The sequence below is a fragment of the Pteropus alecto genome, unplaced genomic scaffold, assembly GCF_000325575.1.
Source record: "Pteropus alecto unplaced genomic scaffold, ASM32557v1 scaffold5, whole genome shotgun sequence".
NCBI lineage: Eukaryota > Metazoa > Chordata > Mammalia > Chiroptera > Pteropodidae > Pteropus > Pteropus alecto.
In genome coordinates this window covers 7,535,865-7,549,904 of record NW_006441953.1, presented here as the reverse complement: position 1 = coordinate 7,549,904, position 14,040 = coordinate 7,535,865, and the positions used below count along the sequence as shown (strand labels likewise).

At 40.1% G+C, this 14,040-nt stretch overlaps 1 protein-coding gene across 2 annotated transcripts in view; it reads right to left on the bottom strand.

The window, feature by feature from the left end:
• Positions 1–601: 601 nt before the first annotated feature.
• Positions 602–14,040, bottom strand: part of EGF (epidermal growth factor) — an 82,624-nt gene continuing 69,185 nt past the window's right edge. Inside the window, exons 20-24 of one of the 2 annotated variants that reach the window (XM_006918920.3) lie at positions 13,096–13,240; positions 8,982–9,149; positions 5,932–6,049; positions 3,051–3,156; positions 602–1,108 (exon numbers count right to left, since the gene is read on the bottom strand). In XM_006918920.3, the coding sequence (XP_006918982.2) occupies positions 879–1,108; positions 3,051–3,156; positions 5,932–6,049; positions 8,982–9,149; positions 13,096–13,240 (767 nt within the window). In that variant the 3' untranslated portion in view covers positions 602–878. The remainder of the gene's footprint in view (positions 1,109–3,050; positions 3,157–5,931; positions 6,050–8,981; positions 9,150–13,095; positions 13,241–14,040) is intronic. The other variant, XM_025051803.1, reaches the window with a different exon arrangement.

The window sequence follows — 14,040 nt, the reverse complement described above, 5'->3', positions numbered from 1 at the left end:
CTAAACCAGGTATACAAAAAATGTTTTATGTTTTATGGTGATTTTATTTAAATAATTCAAAGATTGCTGTTAATTGGTGTTCATAATGAAAATAAATCTGGTAATTTGCTTACAGTCTCATATTTGAAAATAAGTAAAAATTCCATGCAAACACGTAAAGGGGGAATTTACCATTTCATTAGGAAAAATCCTGTGAGGGAAAGGGCAGTAAGGACTGAGAAGCACTGAAGTCTCTTGGGTAATATTTTTAAAATGTTTTCATTCAAAGATTTTAAAATAGAAAAAATAAGCCATCTAATTCTGAAGAACTCAGGTTCTAAGTTAGCACATTTTTCATTAATTTGTCATAATTTGTTCTGCAAAATTACCAGCATGGACCACACTATTGATAAGTTAAATCAATAACTTATTGATTTACAATACAGTAATTTTAATATTCTAACCATTTCATGAGATTGAGCTAAATGTTCTGTTTAGATAAAAGGAATTACCTTATAACTGACCAAATCAGTGTAACTGCCTGCTTTAACCCCAGATTCCTTCTAGGGCTGCAGCGGGGTAAAAATCTATCTGTATTGATTATTGAAGACAACACAGTTTATAAAACACAACTGTCCCCATTTGATTTCTAATGAGTTAACTAGTGGTTCTCCCAGTTACTCTAACTTGAAACAGTGGGAAGGACTGAAGGAAGAAGTACAAGCACGAAACATATTTGTTTCCAGGATGCCGATCAGGTGATTAGTTGTAGAGATCATGAAGCCAAAATTTATATTTTGTCTCTGCTTTTTGAAACAAAGTATTATTGTCCACACATTCAGTTTGTTCTTCTTCAACTTCCTTTTTAATTCCAGTTTTCACTGAGTCAGCTCCATTTGCTATGGTGAATCTGGGGCCCTTTGTTGCCGTAAGGGGTTAGCTGACAGGAGAGAATGGGGCTTCTCGACCCCCACAACAATGGGCTGCACCCCATAGGAGGGGAGAGGAAAGCTGTGCTCCATTCCCTGGGGACCAGACCTATCATCACTGGATGGTGGAACGCAGCAGCCTTGCTCTGTGCCCAGACTCCTCTGGGGTTCCTTCCTCCATGGCGTCAGTTGCACTGACCCTATACAAAAGAAAAAAAAGAAATTTCAGTATTCATATCATTCACAACGTCCAGCAAGAGAGACCCTAATAGAAGTGGTTAGAGAACAGGCTTGAAATATGAGACACAAAATGAACCCATTCCCAGATCATTCTGGACCCAAGTTTTTAAAAATTGAAACAGTCTTGGTTAGTTGAGATGATTCAAAGGACTCTGCTACCTGACATTGCTCTTTAGCTTTCTGTGTGTATTTCCTCTCCTCCCATCTGGACCGTAAATGACTGAAGAACAGAATTCAGGATTTAAACACACTTGCATTCCTATCCCGCAGCATGGTGCTCTGCACCCATGCGGTGCTCAGCACTTAACCCATACCACTTGATGTTGGCTGAGGTCAAAGTATATGGTTCTATGGGTCCACCACTAGTACAGCCTGTGTTTTAATGGGTTTTCCAGAAGCAAAGAAGGAATTGGCTAGGAGCCAGTCCTGATCTTTAATCTCTATCTCCCCACGTCCAGTCTCTATGTGCACTTTCACCACAGGCGTTTATGAGACAGCTGGACATGATCGGGGATGTGATCACTCATACTGGGAGACAGTTATACGAGTGGCCCACGGAGAATGGTCAGACCGCAGCACAGTGAGCACAAAGAGAGATATTCTAATCTATTCCTGAGGACTCAGCTGAGTCCTCAGCGCTTTCCTGAGTTTAACCATACTCTGGACAAACCATTATGCTATTGATTAACTTGTAAAATTATATTATATGTGCCTCTTAAGTGGATTACCTTTATAACAAAGAATTATGTTTTTAGCTCTTCAAGAAAAAGTAACATGTGACTACAAGATATTCATTACTTTCTAATAATGCGACTAATAACAACGAAACCCAAGCAACTTTTTAAAATGCTGAATGTTTTCATTATCCAGGCAATAACGCTGGTAGCAGTATATATGACACTATAATATTTATTGTAGTTTTATCATTCAATTCTTAAGTATACCTTGATATCCAGGGCTTTCCTCAAATTAGGAAATAAAGTTCTACCGAATTTGAGTTACATGGCAACATATGTATGAGAGGTGAATTTAGAGTGAGTTTTTCAAAATAAGAAGCCTATGTTTTTTCTACAAGGAAGTCTGAGGAAAGTATGGTAATAAGCATATCTGTGAAGGGCAAATATACTTGCAGCTGAAACCTCTCTCAGTAGCAAAGGAACTGTTTTTGTTGGCTCAAAGTTTCTCTGAACCTTTCTCAAGGCTTAAGATAAAAATTCTGTTTAACCTTGTTCCTCTAGTTATAAAACAGAACTATGATATCTGAGACAGAAGCCCAAGAGGTTTATCATAATACAAATGCTGTCAAAAGTATTACATCATAGCATACCTAACTCCATTTCTACCTGAGGCAGACTGACTTCCAGAACAGCCTGAGGACCTGGGTCGATTTCATGGCTCCTCTCCCAGTGGCTTGTCTGGACTTCATAGATAGCCAGGCATCTAGCTGAGGTCTAGCCTCTGATAAAACCTGAATAGTCTTCTGTCCCTAGGAGAACCCTCAGATCAACTTAAATTCACAGGAATCTTTCTTAGTAGAACATGGAACACAGTTTCTTAGAGCCATTGACAATTTCACTGGAACTATACCTACAGCTACCAATATAAATCGAAACCCCAACAATGACCTCAAAGCTCAACCTAATTCCAAGTAAGGAGTCACTCATTGTGTGCTTGCTCGAAGTGATCTAGCAGATTGCTTTAAGACCAGAGTTTTGAGTGAACATGGTAACCTCGCATAAAACAGGAAACTAGTCCAAATATTTTTCTCTTAAAACTCAATGGCATCCCAATACAGCCAAGCTGCTCGCATAGCTTATACAATTAAACTATTGTTTCTGTGCTTAGATGAGACTGTCTCACAATCAGGAAAACATTCAGGATCTAATAAACATAACTATTCACCAGGTTCCAGGGAGAAAAACTGGTCAGCAACTGTGGCCTGGCCATCCCGGGGAGCCACGGGTTGATCCCCATTCCTGAGGTTCTGGTGTTCCTTTATAACCACAAACTGCAGAGAATATAAGGGAGAGAGAGAAAGGACATTGCTGTAATTCATAAATTATCTCATCATACATGGAATCAAAGTCTACAGCTTCCTTGTGTTCATCCTATGGAAGGTGAAAGCTGACAGAGGGACCCTGTCTCATTTATCCTTCTGGCTAATGAAAAATTCAGTTTTCAGTTAGGAACCTTATGTTACCCTCTATTAAAGTAACCAGGTCCTATCAATATCTTTGCTGAAGAATCGATCCTAATGCTGGAATTCCCACTTTTGGGTCATGGATCCCTGGGGCTGCTGTTTTACTTTAAGCAATCCAAGAATCCGTAAGTGTTTAAGCATTGCCAGCCAACAGGCCAGAATAATAATATCTCATATCTGTATGTACTCCAACTTTTCAAATGTGCGTGTGTTCAGTTAATAAAATGCATTAAACATGCTGCCAAGTTCTGAGTGATTTGGGGTCATTCATGGGTGATAATAACAAATAGTGCAACTACGATTTGCAGAGATCTACCAAATGCTTTTTCATGATTAAACAGCTTGGGAGCCAGAATTCTTAAAGGCAGGTACAGAAAACAACATTTCTCTTTGGTCAACAAAATGGCTATTTTTGTCCCATCCACAATTCATTGGGCACTTGCAAAACAGGCTGACCAGAGTTCACTGGCTCACATTCATGCCAAATGAAGCCAGTATTAAAACAGGTCAATGATAAAAGGAAAGGAAAGAAGTGACTCCACGCCCTAAGATAAAGGATGCCGCTTGGCGAGGTCTCCCCTTGCTGATCAATGACCCACACAAGGGACTGTCTAAGGTTTTGGCTGATGATGCTCCACTGGTTCAGAAATGGGCCCATAACTCAGAAATACAATGAGGAAAAGGGAAGGGAAAAAACACTTGCGCGTGTTTCTCCTTGAGAAAAGTGTAGAAAAGAATGATGCATTGAGCTGATTAGAGAGACGAATGTTGGTCATGGAAGGGTGGGTCCCCTGGACACGTGTTTTCATTTTCTGATTGTTCACAGCACGAGTCACCCTCCTCCTCATTAATGATTTCCCTGCAGCAGCGTTTTGCAGAATTAATACATGACCCACTGTTTAAGGGCACATGCCTATTATTTCTGGTTCAAGTCAAAACCCAGCCCTCCGCACTGCAAATTTTCCAACCACATGTCTCTCTGCCAGAAGAACATAAGTCCCTAAGCTGAGATGTGGATGGCAGCTGATTGAACCAGATTTGTTTCTGCTGCTTCCCCTCCTAGTTCGGGTACTCAGCTCTCTCCCTCGCTCACAGATATCTGCAGAAGCAGCTGGTGCCGGCAACAGTTATGCGGGTAAGGGAGACTGAGCTTAGCGGCCCCAGCCTTCCGACCGCAGCTCCGAGCCAACAAGCTGCTCATGACGGCACCAAGTGTTTTTGATTTTTTAAAATATTAGATACACACAGATTGTGTGTCTCCTTCTCTCTCATGATTTAAGTAAGATGAATTAAACTTGCTACCCAAAACCTGAATGAAATACCATATAGACTGACAAGCACAATCTGGATAATTTAGAAGTCCACAAAGTCATGAGGCGTCAAAGAACTGAAGACATTCTCTAGCTAAGTTCACCCAGAATCACACACTTATTGAAACTCTAGAGACAGAAAGAATCTTAGAGCTCATCTAAGGAGGAGGAAGCAGAGGTTAAGTGACTTGTTGAAAATTAAACAGCCAATTGGTGGGAGGGTAAGGCTAGAATTTACATTTCTTATTGTATTTCCATACTCAAGTTCAAATAAAAAGTAAGTATATGCTGAATACCCCTAACAGGCAGGGACAGAAGATTACTTATTAGTCAAAAGCATAGCTACAGGAAATCTATTCTCTAGAAACGCACGTGAGGTGGAGGCTGGGGAATGGACGAAATGATGTCCCCTTTGCCCGTTAATAACCTCTCCCTAATAACCATTTCCCTGTTTGTCCACTGGTTTCAGTCCCCCTGGACCGGCCATATGTTCCAGCCTCTCCCACAATATATTCCACAAATAACACCAACCACACACAGTAAACCAATTATATCTTGACAGGTTTCTAGAAACAAAAAATTCAGTTTCAAAAGAGCTTAGCCTTTCCCAAGTCTGCCCTCTAGTGATCTAAGATCAATTACTGAAGGGGTGATCTTTGAAGCATTTTGAACTTGAATATAGAAGGTTGCCAGATAAAATACAGGACACCTGGTTAAATCTGAATTTAAATTAGTATGAATTTAACTAGGTGTCCTGTATTTAACTTTCAGTATTAGTATGAATTTAACTAGGTGTCCTGTATTTTTATTTGCTAAATCTGGCAGCTATTTTGCTGCCGAAGTTTAGGGACTCAAAATGTTTGTGAGAAAAGAAATACGAAGAAAACTAGAAGCATAATCTTGGATGTTTAAAATATCCATCTAAAACGGATCACGTAAAAACTGGGAAAGACTTTCATGTACACATCAAAATATAAGTTATAGAAGAAGCTACAGGATAGAAAAAAAAAATCAAGATTCCATAAATTTCTTGTGACATTTAATTATGGCTCTGTTTTAGCCTGTCTGGTTACTTTCATTTAAGGCAGCATTCCCCCAACATTATCGCCCCGCCCCCCAGGACTGCCCCAGTTATTGTGGTGTCGGCTAATATTAACACTAGCCGGAATCTGTAACACATCCCAGTCTCTCTGGATTCTGTGAAGAACAAGAAAAAATGAACGAAGATTAACATAAAGCTCGTTTCTTGCTTCATGTATTTTGGTTGCATTACCCAAGGCTGGGGACAGGAAGACACCCCGGCCTCTCCGTCTGCAGGCCTGCTGATGCTTGGGTCTCTGCATGACTCTTCATAAGGGCTCTTCTGATTTTTCGATAGCAGCTTCTGAGTCCTGCAGTAAAACCAAAATGTGAGACAACCTTGAAACAAAACAAAACAGTAGCCCACTCAGTGGCAGTCAGGGACAACTATGTTTGCTGTTGAAATTTAGGTACTTAAAATGCATGGGAGAGAAGAAATATTAAGAAAACTAGGAGTATAACTTTGGGCATATTTTCTGCAGAACTTTCCAGATAATGTTTCACTTTTTCTAAGGTTCTGTGAGTGGGGCGGGGCACAGGTGAGGGGGCAGGGAGCCATGCGTTCATTTATTCATGGACCTATCTGCTGAGGTGGGTCCTTCCAAGTGGGTCCGACAAGTGGGTCCGACAAGTGGGTCCTTCCAAGAAATCTATCTGTGAACTACATCCCAGTACGGGGGATATAGCAATGGAAAAACAACAACAAAATCTCTACCTAACGGATTTACAATTTGGTGGAAAGGTGGGTGGGAGCGGGGCCTACAGAAATAATATCACAGTAATTGTGATATATACGCTATATGAGCTCCTTTTCTGAGTGAAGCCAGTGGGGCTAGAAGATAGCAGTGACTCGCCCAGGCACACAGCTAGCAAGGGCAGCTCAGGAGCTAGGCCATAGTGACACAGTCCCTGGGCTCCTTAGATTGGCCCATCACAATCTCCTGCTTACACACATTACAAGCAAGAACACAAGGAGTGGAAAACCTAGGTGCATACTGTCCCACAGTTGCCAGGTCAGGAAACAGACTAGATCCTCTGCCTCCAAATCCAGTTTTATAAATACTTATCTCTTTGACAAATATTAAACACTAAGTCTATACAACACATGATGTCATACTCTAGAGGGGAGGGGTGAAAGGAGGGAGATTTAGCCTTGAGGTGGGATCCCTGTGCTCAAAGCCACGGCCTCTAGCGAGAGAGACAGGTACATAAGGTATTGAGCAACCATACAGACAAGCCAACAAAGGAAATGTGGTGGTGAAGACAACTAGTCAGCCTCAAGATTCTAAACAGCAGTGTTGCATCTGGCCTACAGAAGCCTTGTTCCTTCTGGGAGGGCCAACGTGTGTCCAGCAGGACCACCTAGACATCCGAGGAGGGCAACAGGAAGGTAGGAGCTGCTACGAAAGCCCCATCCCTAGAGCTGTGAATTCAACATAATGGGTAATACCAGGAAATGGAGTGGTTTGTTATTTTTAATCAAAGGCGTCAAGGAAAAAATTGAAGCAGGTGGCTAACACCTGCTTCAAAAAATTGAAGCAGGTGATTTGTTCAGAAAAACCTTCACAACTCTAGATGCATTTCAGCAAAAAGATAAAGAAAGGGTTCTGATAAGTTTTCTCTTTGAAGTAGTCCTTATAAATTTTGATTTTAGGTACACAGGGGTCAGAAGTTAAAGGCATCCTTTTTTGCGTACGAAGTCTATAGTCATCTTCGGCTGAGCTGATCTTTGAATTCTAAGTCAAGAAGCCAGTAATCTGCCACTGGCTTTCAGTCCAGAGCTCTGAAGAACATCAACAAAATGTAAAACATACTTACTATGTCATAGCCCATAGAATAGAAAAAATACTTGATAATTATGGCACATATAAAAACTTAAGTTTCTTGCTTACATTTTTTTCTACACTATTCACCAAATGTCTACTTCTCTTTTGGCAGTCTGTCCGATGGGATAAAGCATTGATTACTCAATATTCTTTCTACAGATATCCAAGATATTGATTAACTATCAGGCTACAAAGTACAATGGTTACTGATGGACCACTGAATTAAAATTTCAAGTTGTGCCTGAGAATCTTGTGTTTCAAGATAGAAAAGGGTTTGGAATATGTGACTCTTTGGGTAAAAATTGCAGTTCATGTAAAATCATAATAATAACAGACAACATTTATTAAGTCCTATATACCTGACCTACACTAAATTCTTTACTTAGATTTACTCAATTAATCTCACAATAATTCTTAAGTACTATTCTTGTCCCCATTTTATAGCAAAGGAAATTGATGTTATTTAAACATGAACTGGGATTTGAACCTGTGCAGTCTGATTATAGAGCCCACGCTCTTAACCGCTACACAGGGATATAGCAGGATATCAGACATGCATATATGGGATGATATGTTGAATTCTCCATAATACAGGACAGTTGTCATCTGAGCAGTTGTGTAGGACTGGAGTTTTAGCAGCAGATGGTGATAGGTATTTCGTAAATTCCAGAGAATTGGAACCTATTAGTTAAGTGAGTCTTAGGTTCTTTGGCCGTAAATAAGGAGAGCAAATTAGATAATTCGATAAAATTCTCTTCAACTCCAAAATGTTACAACTCACTGATTTCATATGGCACAAACTAAGAGCACATAAAATGTTTTTCGATATTAAAGATAGTGAATTATGCTGTCCTACTTTTCAAGAAAATGAAAAACCAGCAACAGTGTGATGCCTATTTCCTCACCCTAATATACCATTAATGTTTAAAATTAAACGATAAATGTTGTTCCACAGTTTTTAACTCTTAACTTGAAATTACTGAAAACACAAAATCCAAGGACCAGAAACTTCCTTCCTTTAACTTCCAACTTGGGGAAGTTAAAAATGTTCACTTTTGATTTTCTTGAACAAAAGTTAATACTTTGTGGAAATCAACTCTATGGAAGACAGCCACAAAAGAATTACAGTAATGCAGGTGTGGGGGAGGGGGAGAAGCAGGTGACGGTACTAGGAAAAAGGGGGAAAACAAATTAAAGAGCTAATTAAATAGCAACCCCATAAACTGCCTTGGAATAGCACAAGAAAAAGTAAAACCACTGATGTTTCAGACAACAGGAATCCTGCACCGTCTGCTGTTTTCTTTTATTGTTATTCTTTTTTTTTTTTTTTTTTTAATGTAGAAAGGGTGTAGAAGTTCCTCTCAAGGAGCAGGGTCTCCCTGGGCGGGGTCAGAAAGAGGCTGAAAGAAAGCATCACCTGTAGCAGTGAGCGCCCCACAGCCCCAGGAGCAGCAGCAGGACAAGCACCAGCACGCAGACAGCCCCCACCGCGAGGCTCCGCTGCCGCCCGTGGCCGGCGTGGCGCAGTTCCCACCATTTCAAGTCTCGGTGCTGACATCGCTCCCCGACGTAGCCAACAATACAGCTGTGACAACACACAAACAGAGGTCAGCTGTAAGCCCTGGCCAAAAAAACGCTTTTATTTTTCGGACTCAGAATCCAGCCGCCTCTCAAGCTCTACATTTCCAGACTCAGCTTTTTGGAAGCATATGGAAAATCCATCAGGGGTCAACTGAAAGCACTCTGCTTTACAAGTTAATGCTGCATGGACTTCCCCTTTTGTCTGTTTGCCCTGGGATTGATGGGGGATTATTTGCATACTGCCTCTATGAAGCATTGCAGACCATTGATTAAAGATCAATTACTCTTAGGCTAAAATCCTGAGAAGCTACCTTTAAGACCAACACAAAGCAACTCTGCCCTAAGAGCCAAGAGAGTTTTTGAACAAATGTTTGGCTGGATTGCAATGAAATCTCAATTCAAAGGAAGAAAGAATTTGACAGCAGTGTCCTTCACTTGAGAAGAGGTTATAATATAAGGTGAACAAGGAAACACAGCCTAGTCTACAGAGGGAAACATTTTCTCTTTTTCTTTCTTTTTTTTAAATAATCACCATAGGCCCAAGAGAAAAGCTCTCAGTGTTTGCTTACTTTCTTCAAGGAGGAAAAAACTAAATAGGTGAAAAAACAGGCATTCACCGGCAAACATCCTGCTGTTTCATTAGTGAAATTGTTTCTAGAATTACCAGCGAACAATGCTGTAAACCTTTAGATGAAAGTAAATGAAACAATGCTGCCATCTACTGGGAATGCATGCTTCCAGACACCATCAGGATCTTGGGCAGAATAAACTGTCTATTCTTCACAAGAGCATAAACTTTAAAAATATCCTATTAAATATTTTGTGATGCTCACTTGTTAGGAATGTCTCTCCCTTGGCCCTGAATCAACTGTATCTATTCATGACCCCACCTTATTCCAAAAAGACCTTAAGGAATGAATACAGTTCCCATGGTAGGGAGAGACAGCACGGGAAAAGCAGTAGACGAAGTCCCAGAAGATCTAGATTCCTCCCTAGTTCTACCTTGAGTTGGTCATAGAAGCTTTGGTGAGTCACTTTCAGAGATTGGAAGAAAAGGATCTAGCATTTTTTAAGCACCTTATCCATCTGACACTGTTCTGGGCACTTTTACTCATTTCATTTTTGATGGCTATTCCCATTTTACAGATGAGGAAAGTAAGGCTCAAAGGGGTTAAGTAATTCATACCAGGTCACATAGGTAATAAATGGTAGGTTCCAGTCAAATGGTTCTCTGATTTCGAAGCCTGAGGGTTCTTCCTACTACACTGGGCTTCTTCCAAAAAGGGTTTTAAGCAACACGCACCTTCTGAAAAGCTATTCTTCTAGAACTGACCACGCAAGAGATAGAAGTGTAGGAAGTATAAAGGACTATGGGGTGATTGCAGGCTTTCCTGGATGCCATTTTAATTCTAGCCAACATTGGTTATAGACATTCACTGTCGATGCCAAGCAGATACTTTTAAACTGTTTGGATATTAATGGGCCACACTTCAGAGCCTCTCAGATTTGGGGGTCTCAAGAAACATACCAATCACGTGACAAGAGTCCTGGAGGCCAAGGCAGGCTGCAATATCAGAGCCTCTGTGAGCCAGCATTTCACAAGTTCACAAGGGTGGGTCACACACCACTAGTTCTTTGGGTTATGAGTCCTTCCATTAAACCAAACAAAGGAGTCCCTAGCCAAATAAGTTGCAGTTTCTATGGTCAAATAATTTCAAGAAATTCTGGACTAACTAAAGGTCAACGAGCCTTTTTTACATGTTGTGGTATACCATAAATCGAGAATCAAAAGCTAGAGTGTACAGCATTTTCAAAATGATTTGACCACACAACCCTTTTTTCATGAAACAAACACTTCACAGCGCCAGCGCTGGAGGCTCTCGGTCTGGAGGAGACCTGCCCAGAAGGGTGTGGGTTGGTTCGAAGCCAAACTAGAATGAGGGAGGACCTCTTCTGAGCTCAAGAGGTTTAGAGTCTTCTGAGGATCGCCAGTCCAGGGAACCTGTGAGGAAGACTCTCAGAATCCTCACATCCCTGCATCCTCGGGCAGCAGGGAGGGGAGGAGTGAGAGTGTGTGGGGGCGGGGGGACGGGGTGTCCTCATCTCTGAGGGGAGTGTCCACTGCCCCCAAGCAAGGAAGGAAGAGCCCCCTTTATAAACCTCCTCGCAGCCTCAGGAATGCTCTATGTAGAATGATGCTTATGAAGTGTTTCTAATAAAAGTTAGAACTGGTAAGCTCCCTAGAGATGTGTCATTACGGAATTTAAGAAAATACAAGGTGAGGTCATCGGGCAGGAGGATGGAGGGTTGAATGTTTGATTAAATCACATTTTTATTAAATATAGAAATCAAAGACAAAGTTATGATCCAAACAAATGAGAACTCTGGTGATATTTTCAAAATTGCTTTTAATTCAAGGTCCTTAAATGTGAGTGTTATCTCTAGTTTGTCATTTTGTAGCAACTTGAGTTTAAAACATTATCTGGGGAATATGATATATTCATCAGGATTTAATGACAGAAAGAAAAGTAGTGTGCTAAAGAGTTCATAAATCTAATAAATTGACACTATCAGGTCTAAATGAAAATAATGTACTAAACTGTCATACGTAACCCTGCAGTACCCTTCATGTTATCATAAAGTCTTTTATAATCCAAAGTTAAAGTATCAGAGAGAAAAACAAATGGTGATCTAATAAACTAGGATAAGTGTTTTCATAATTTCATTATTTGGGATAATAAGAAACTATGAACAAGTAAAACAATTTGATTCTTGTTATCAAAATCAAGGATAACTAGTACTAGATTTATCTTAGGTTAGAAAAGTATAGCATGCAAATATGAATATGAAAACAGAATTCTTTTCGAACTGAGTCATTTTTGCTAATATCCATGGGTATTTTTTGTTATTTTTGTCAGGCTTACATAATTTTAAATGCAAGGCCATACACTTTGGCACAGAATATAACTTAATTCTTCTAATAATTTAGACTATGTAACTGCTGATTACCATGGATAAAATAATAAAAGCCTTTAAGTTTATAGCATCTATGTGTGAGGATCAGAATATTTTATCACTCCTTTCTCAGGCACACAGAAAATTATCAGTGAGTCAGGAGTCTAGCCATAGGAGGCCCATTTGCTTTGTGGTTTCTATCAATTTCCCCATATTACCTTCAAAATATGAAAGCAACAAAAAAGTAAAATTTGATGCAGAACTAGATTTTGCGAATGTCGTTTTATGAAAGGCTCCACGGGGAAGGTTTTCTGAATGAGGACAACAGGAGGGCCTCGTGGTTCCAGGGCTTCCTTAAACCTACTTCTCAGGTTGACACGGCCCACTGTGAAATCATCACGGGGACACAAAAAGGAGCAAAAAGCAGCAGTGACTGCATTCAGCAGTTGTCACTCAACAACAGAAGTATAAATGTAAACTATTAGGAAATTAAAATATATATACTATAAAATATATTGAAATACATGTGTATATTTTACACATATACATATTTATTTTGTACTGAAGGCAAGAAGTCTAGGGTGAATATATACAACACTTTTGTAAGTTTGGAAACATATAGTGGGTGCTCTCTGTATATTTGGCAGAAAATAAATCAAACTTTTAAGGAATTCTCTCACGAACCTAAGTTTTTCAATCAGAATGAGAACTTTAATCCCCAGACTGTACCAGTAGTAACATCAAGTTATTTAAGTAAAAGGGAAAATCACCAATTCTTTAGGTTTATATTTACCCCAGCAGCTTCGGGTGGTGTGGGGGGCAGGGGGGTGAGACGTGATATGCAGGGAGAGTTCAACACACACACAATTTGTATATGTATATTTATTTATTTTTCCCTAAGGAAAACTTTCCTTAATATAAATTTCACAAATTAGCTAAGAGTTATGGGCTGCCATATCACATCTCTGTGCTGTCGCAAAAACAGCTGGACTTACTTGCATGCGTAGTTGTCCACGGCTTCAATGTACATACACACACCGCCGTGGAGGCAGTACCCAGCGTGGGACGGGGGGCATTCTGGGTAACTGTTCCTCACAGAATAGTGGCCATCTTCCCTGAGCTGAGAGGGTGGAGTGGAGTCTAGAAGAATCAAAGACATTACTTTCACTTTCTGAAGCCATCAGGGTCTTTCAGGTACAGGTATCCCCACTTTTCAAAAGCTTGCTTTATGCCACTTTGCTTTACATAAGACCTACATTAGTGCCCGTTTTTGCTAACCAAAATAAATCCGAAGAGGATTTTTGCTTTTATGGAAAAAAGGCAAAAAGTGAAAATAGCATTCAGCGATTGTTTTTCATGGGCTATTATAGAGGCAGAGGCACCTGAGCAGCGAGAGTGACCCCACCAAGCTCCTTCCCCAGGAACCACACTGAGCATCTCAGAATCAAGTTGCCATAGCTTCGAACTCTGTCTGTGAGCATCTGTCCTTCATCTCCAGTTATTTTGTGCATTTGTTAGCAAGATATGTCTTAAGGTATCAGAAAAGCCTAAGAGAGCTTATAAGGGTGTTAAACTTAGGAAAAACTGGAAGTAATTAAATGTATTTGGTAAGTTATTTTGGGGATCTTGGAATGCTCAAAAATTTTCTCCATAGAAATTAATGGTAGTGATTGCTCCTTTACACCACCACTTTAGCTTATGAAAGTTTTCGTCGGAACTCTGCTTTTGGATGGCAGGGGAAATCTGTATCAATACCAGGAACTAGTTTCTGTGAACGATTTGTGACATAGTGTCTTTTAGTGGCAGTAGGACTATCAAAGCAACAATAGTTTCACTTTCTAACCAGACTTAGAGTTATGAAGCGAGCCATTCTTTCTTTTAGCTCGGTATGATTTGACATAGAGGCAAATAAGATAACTGGTCAATCCTAAAACACCGAA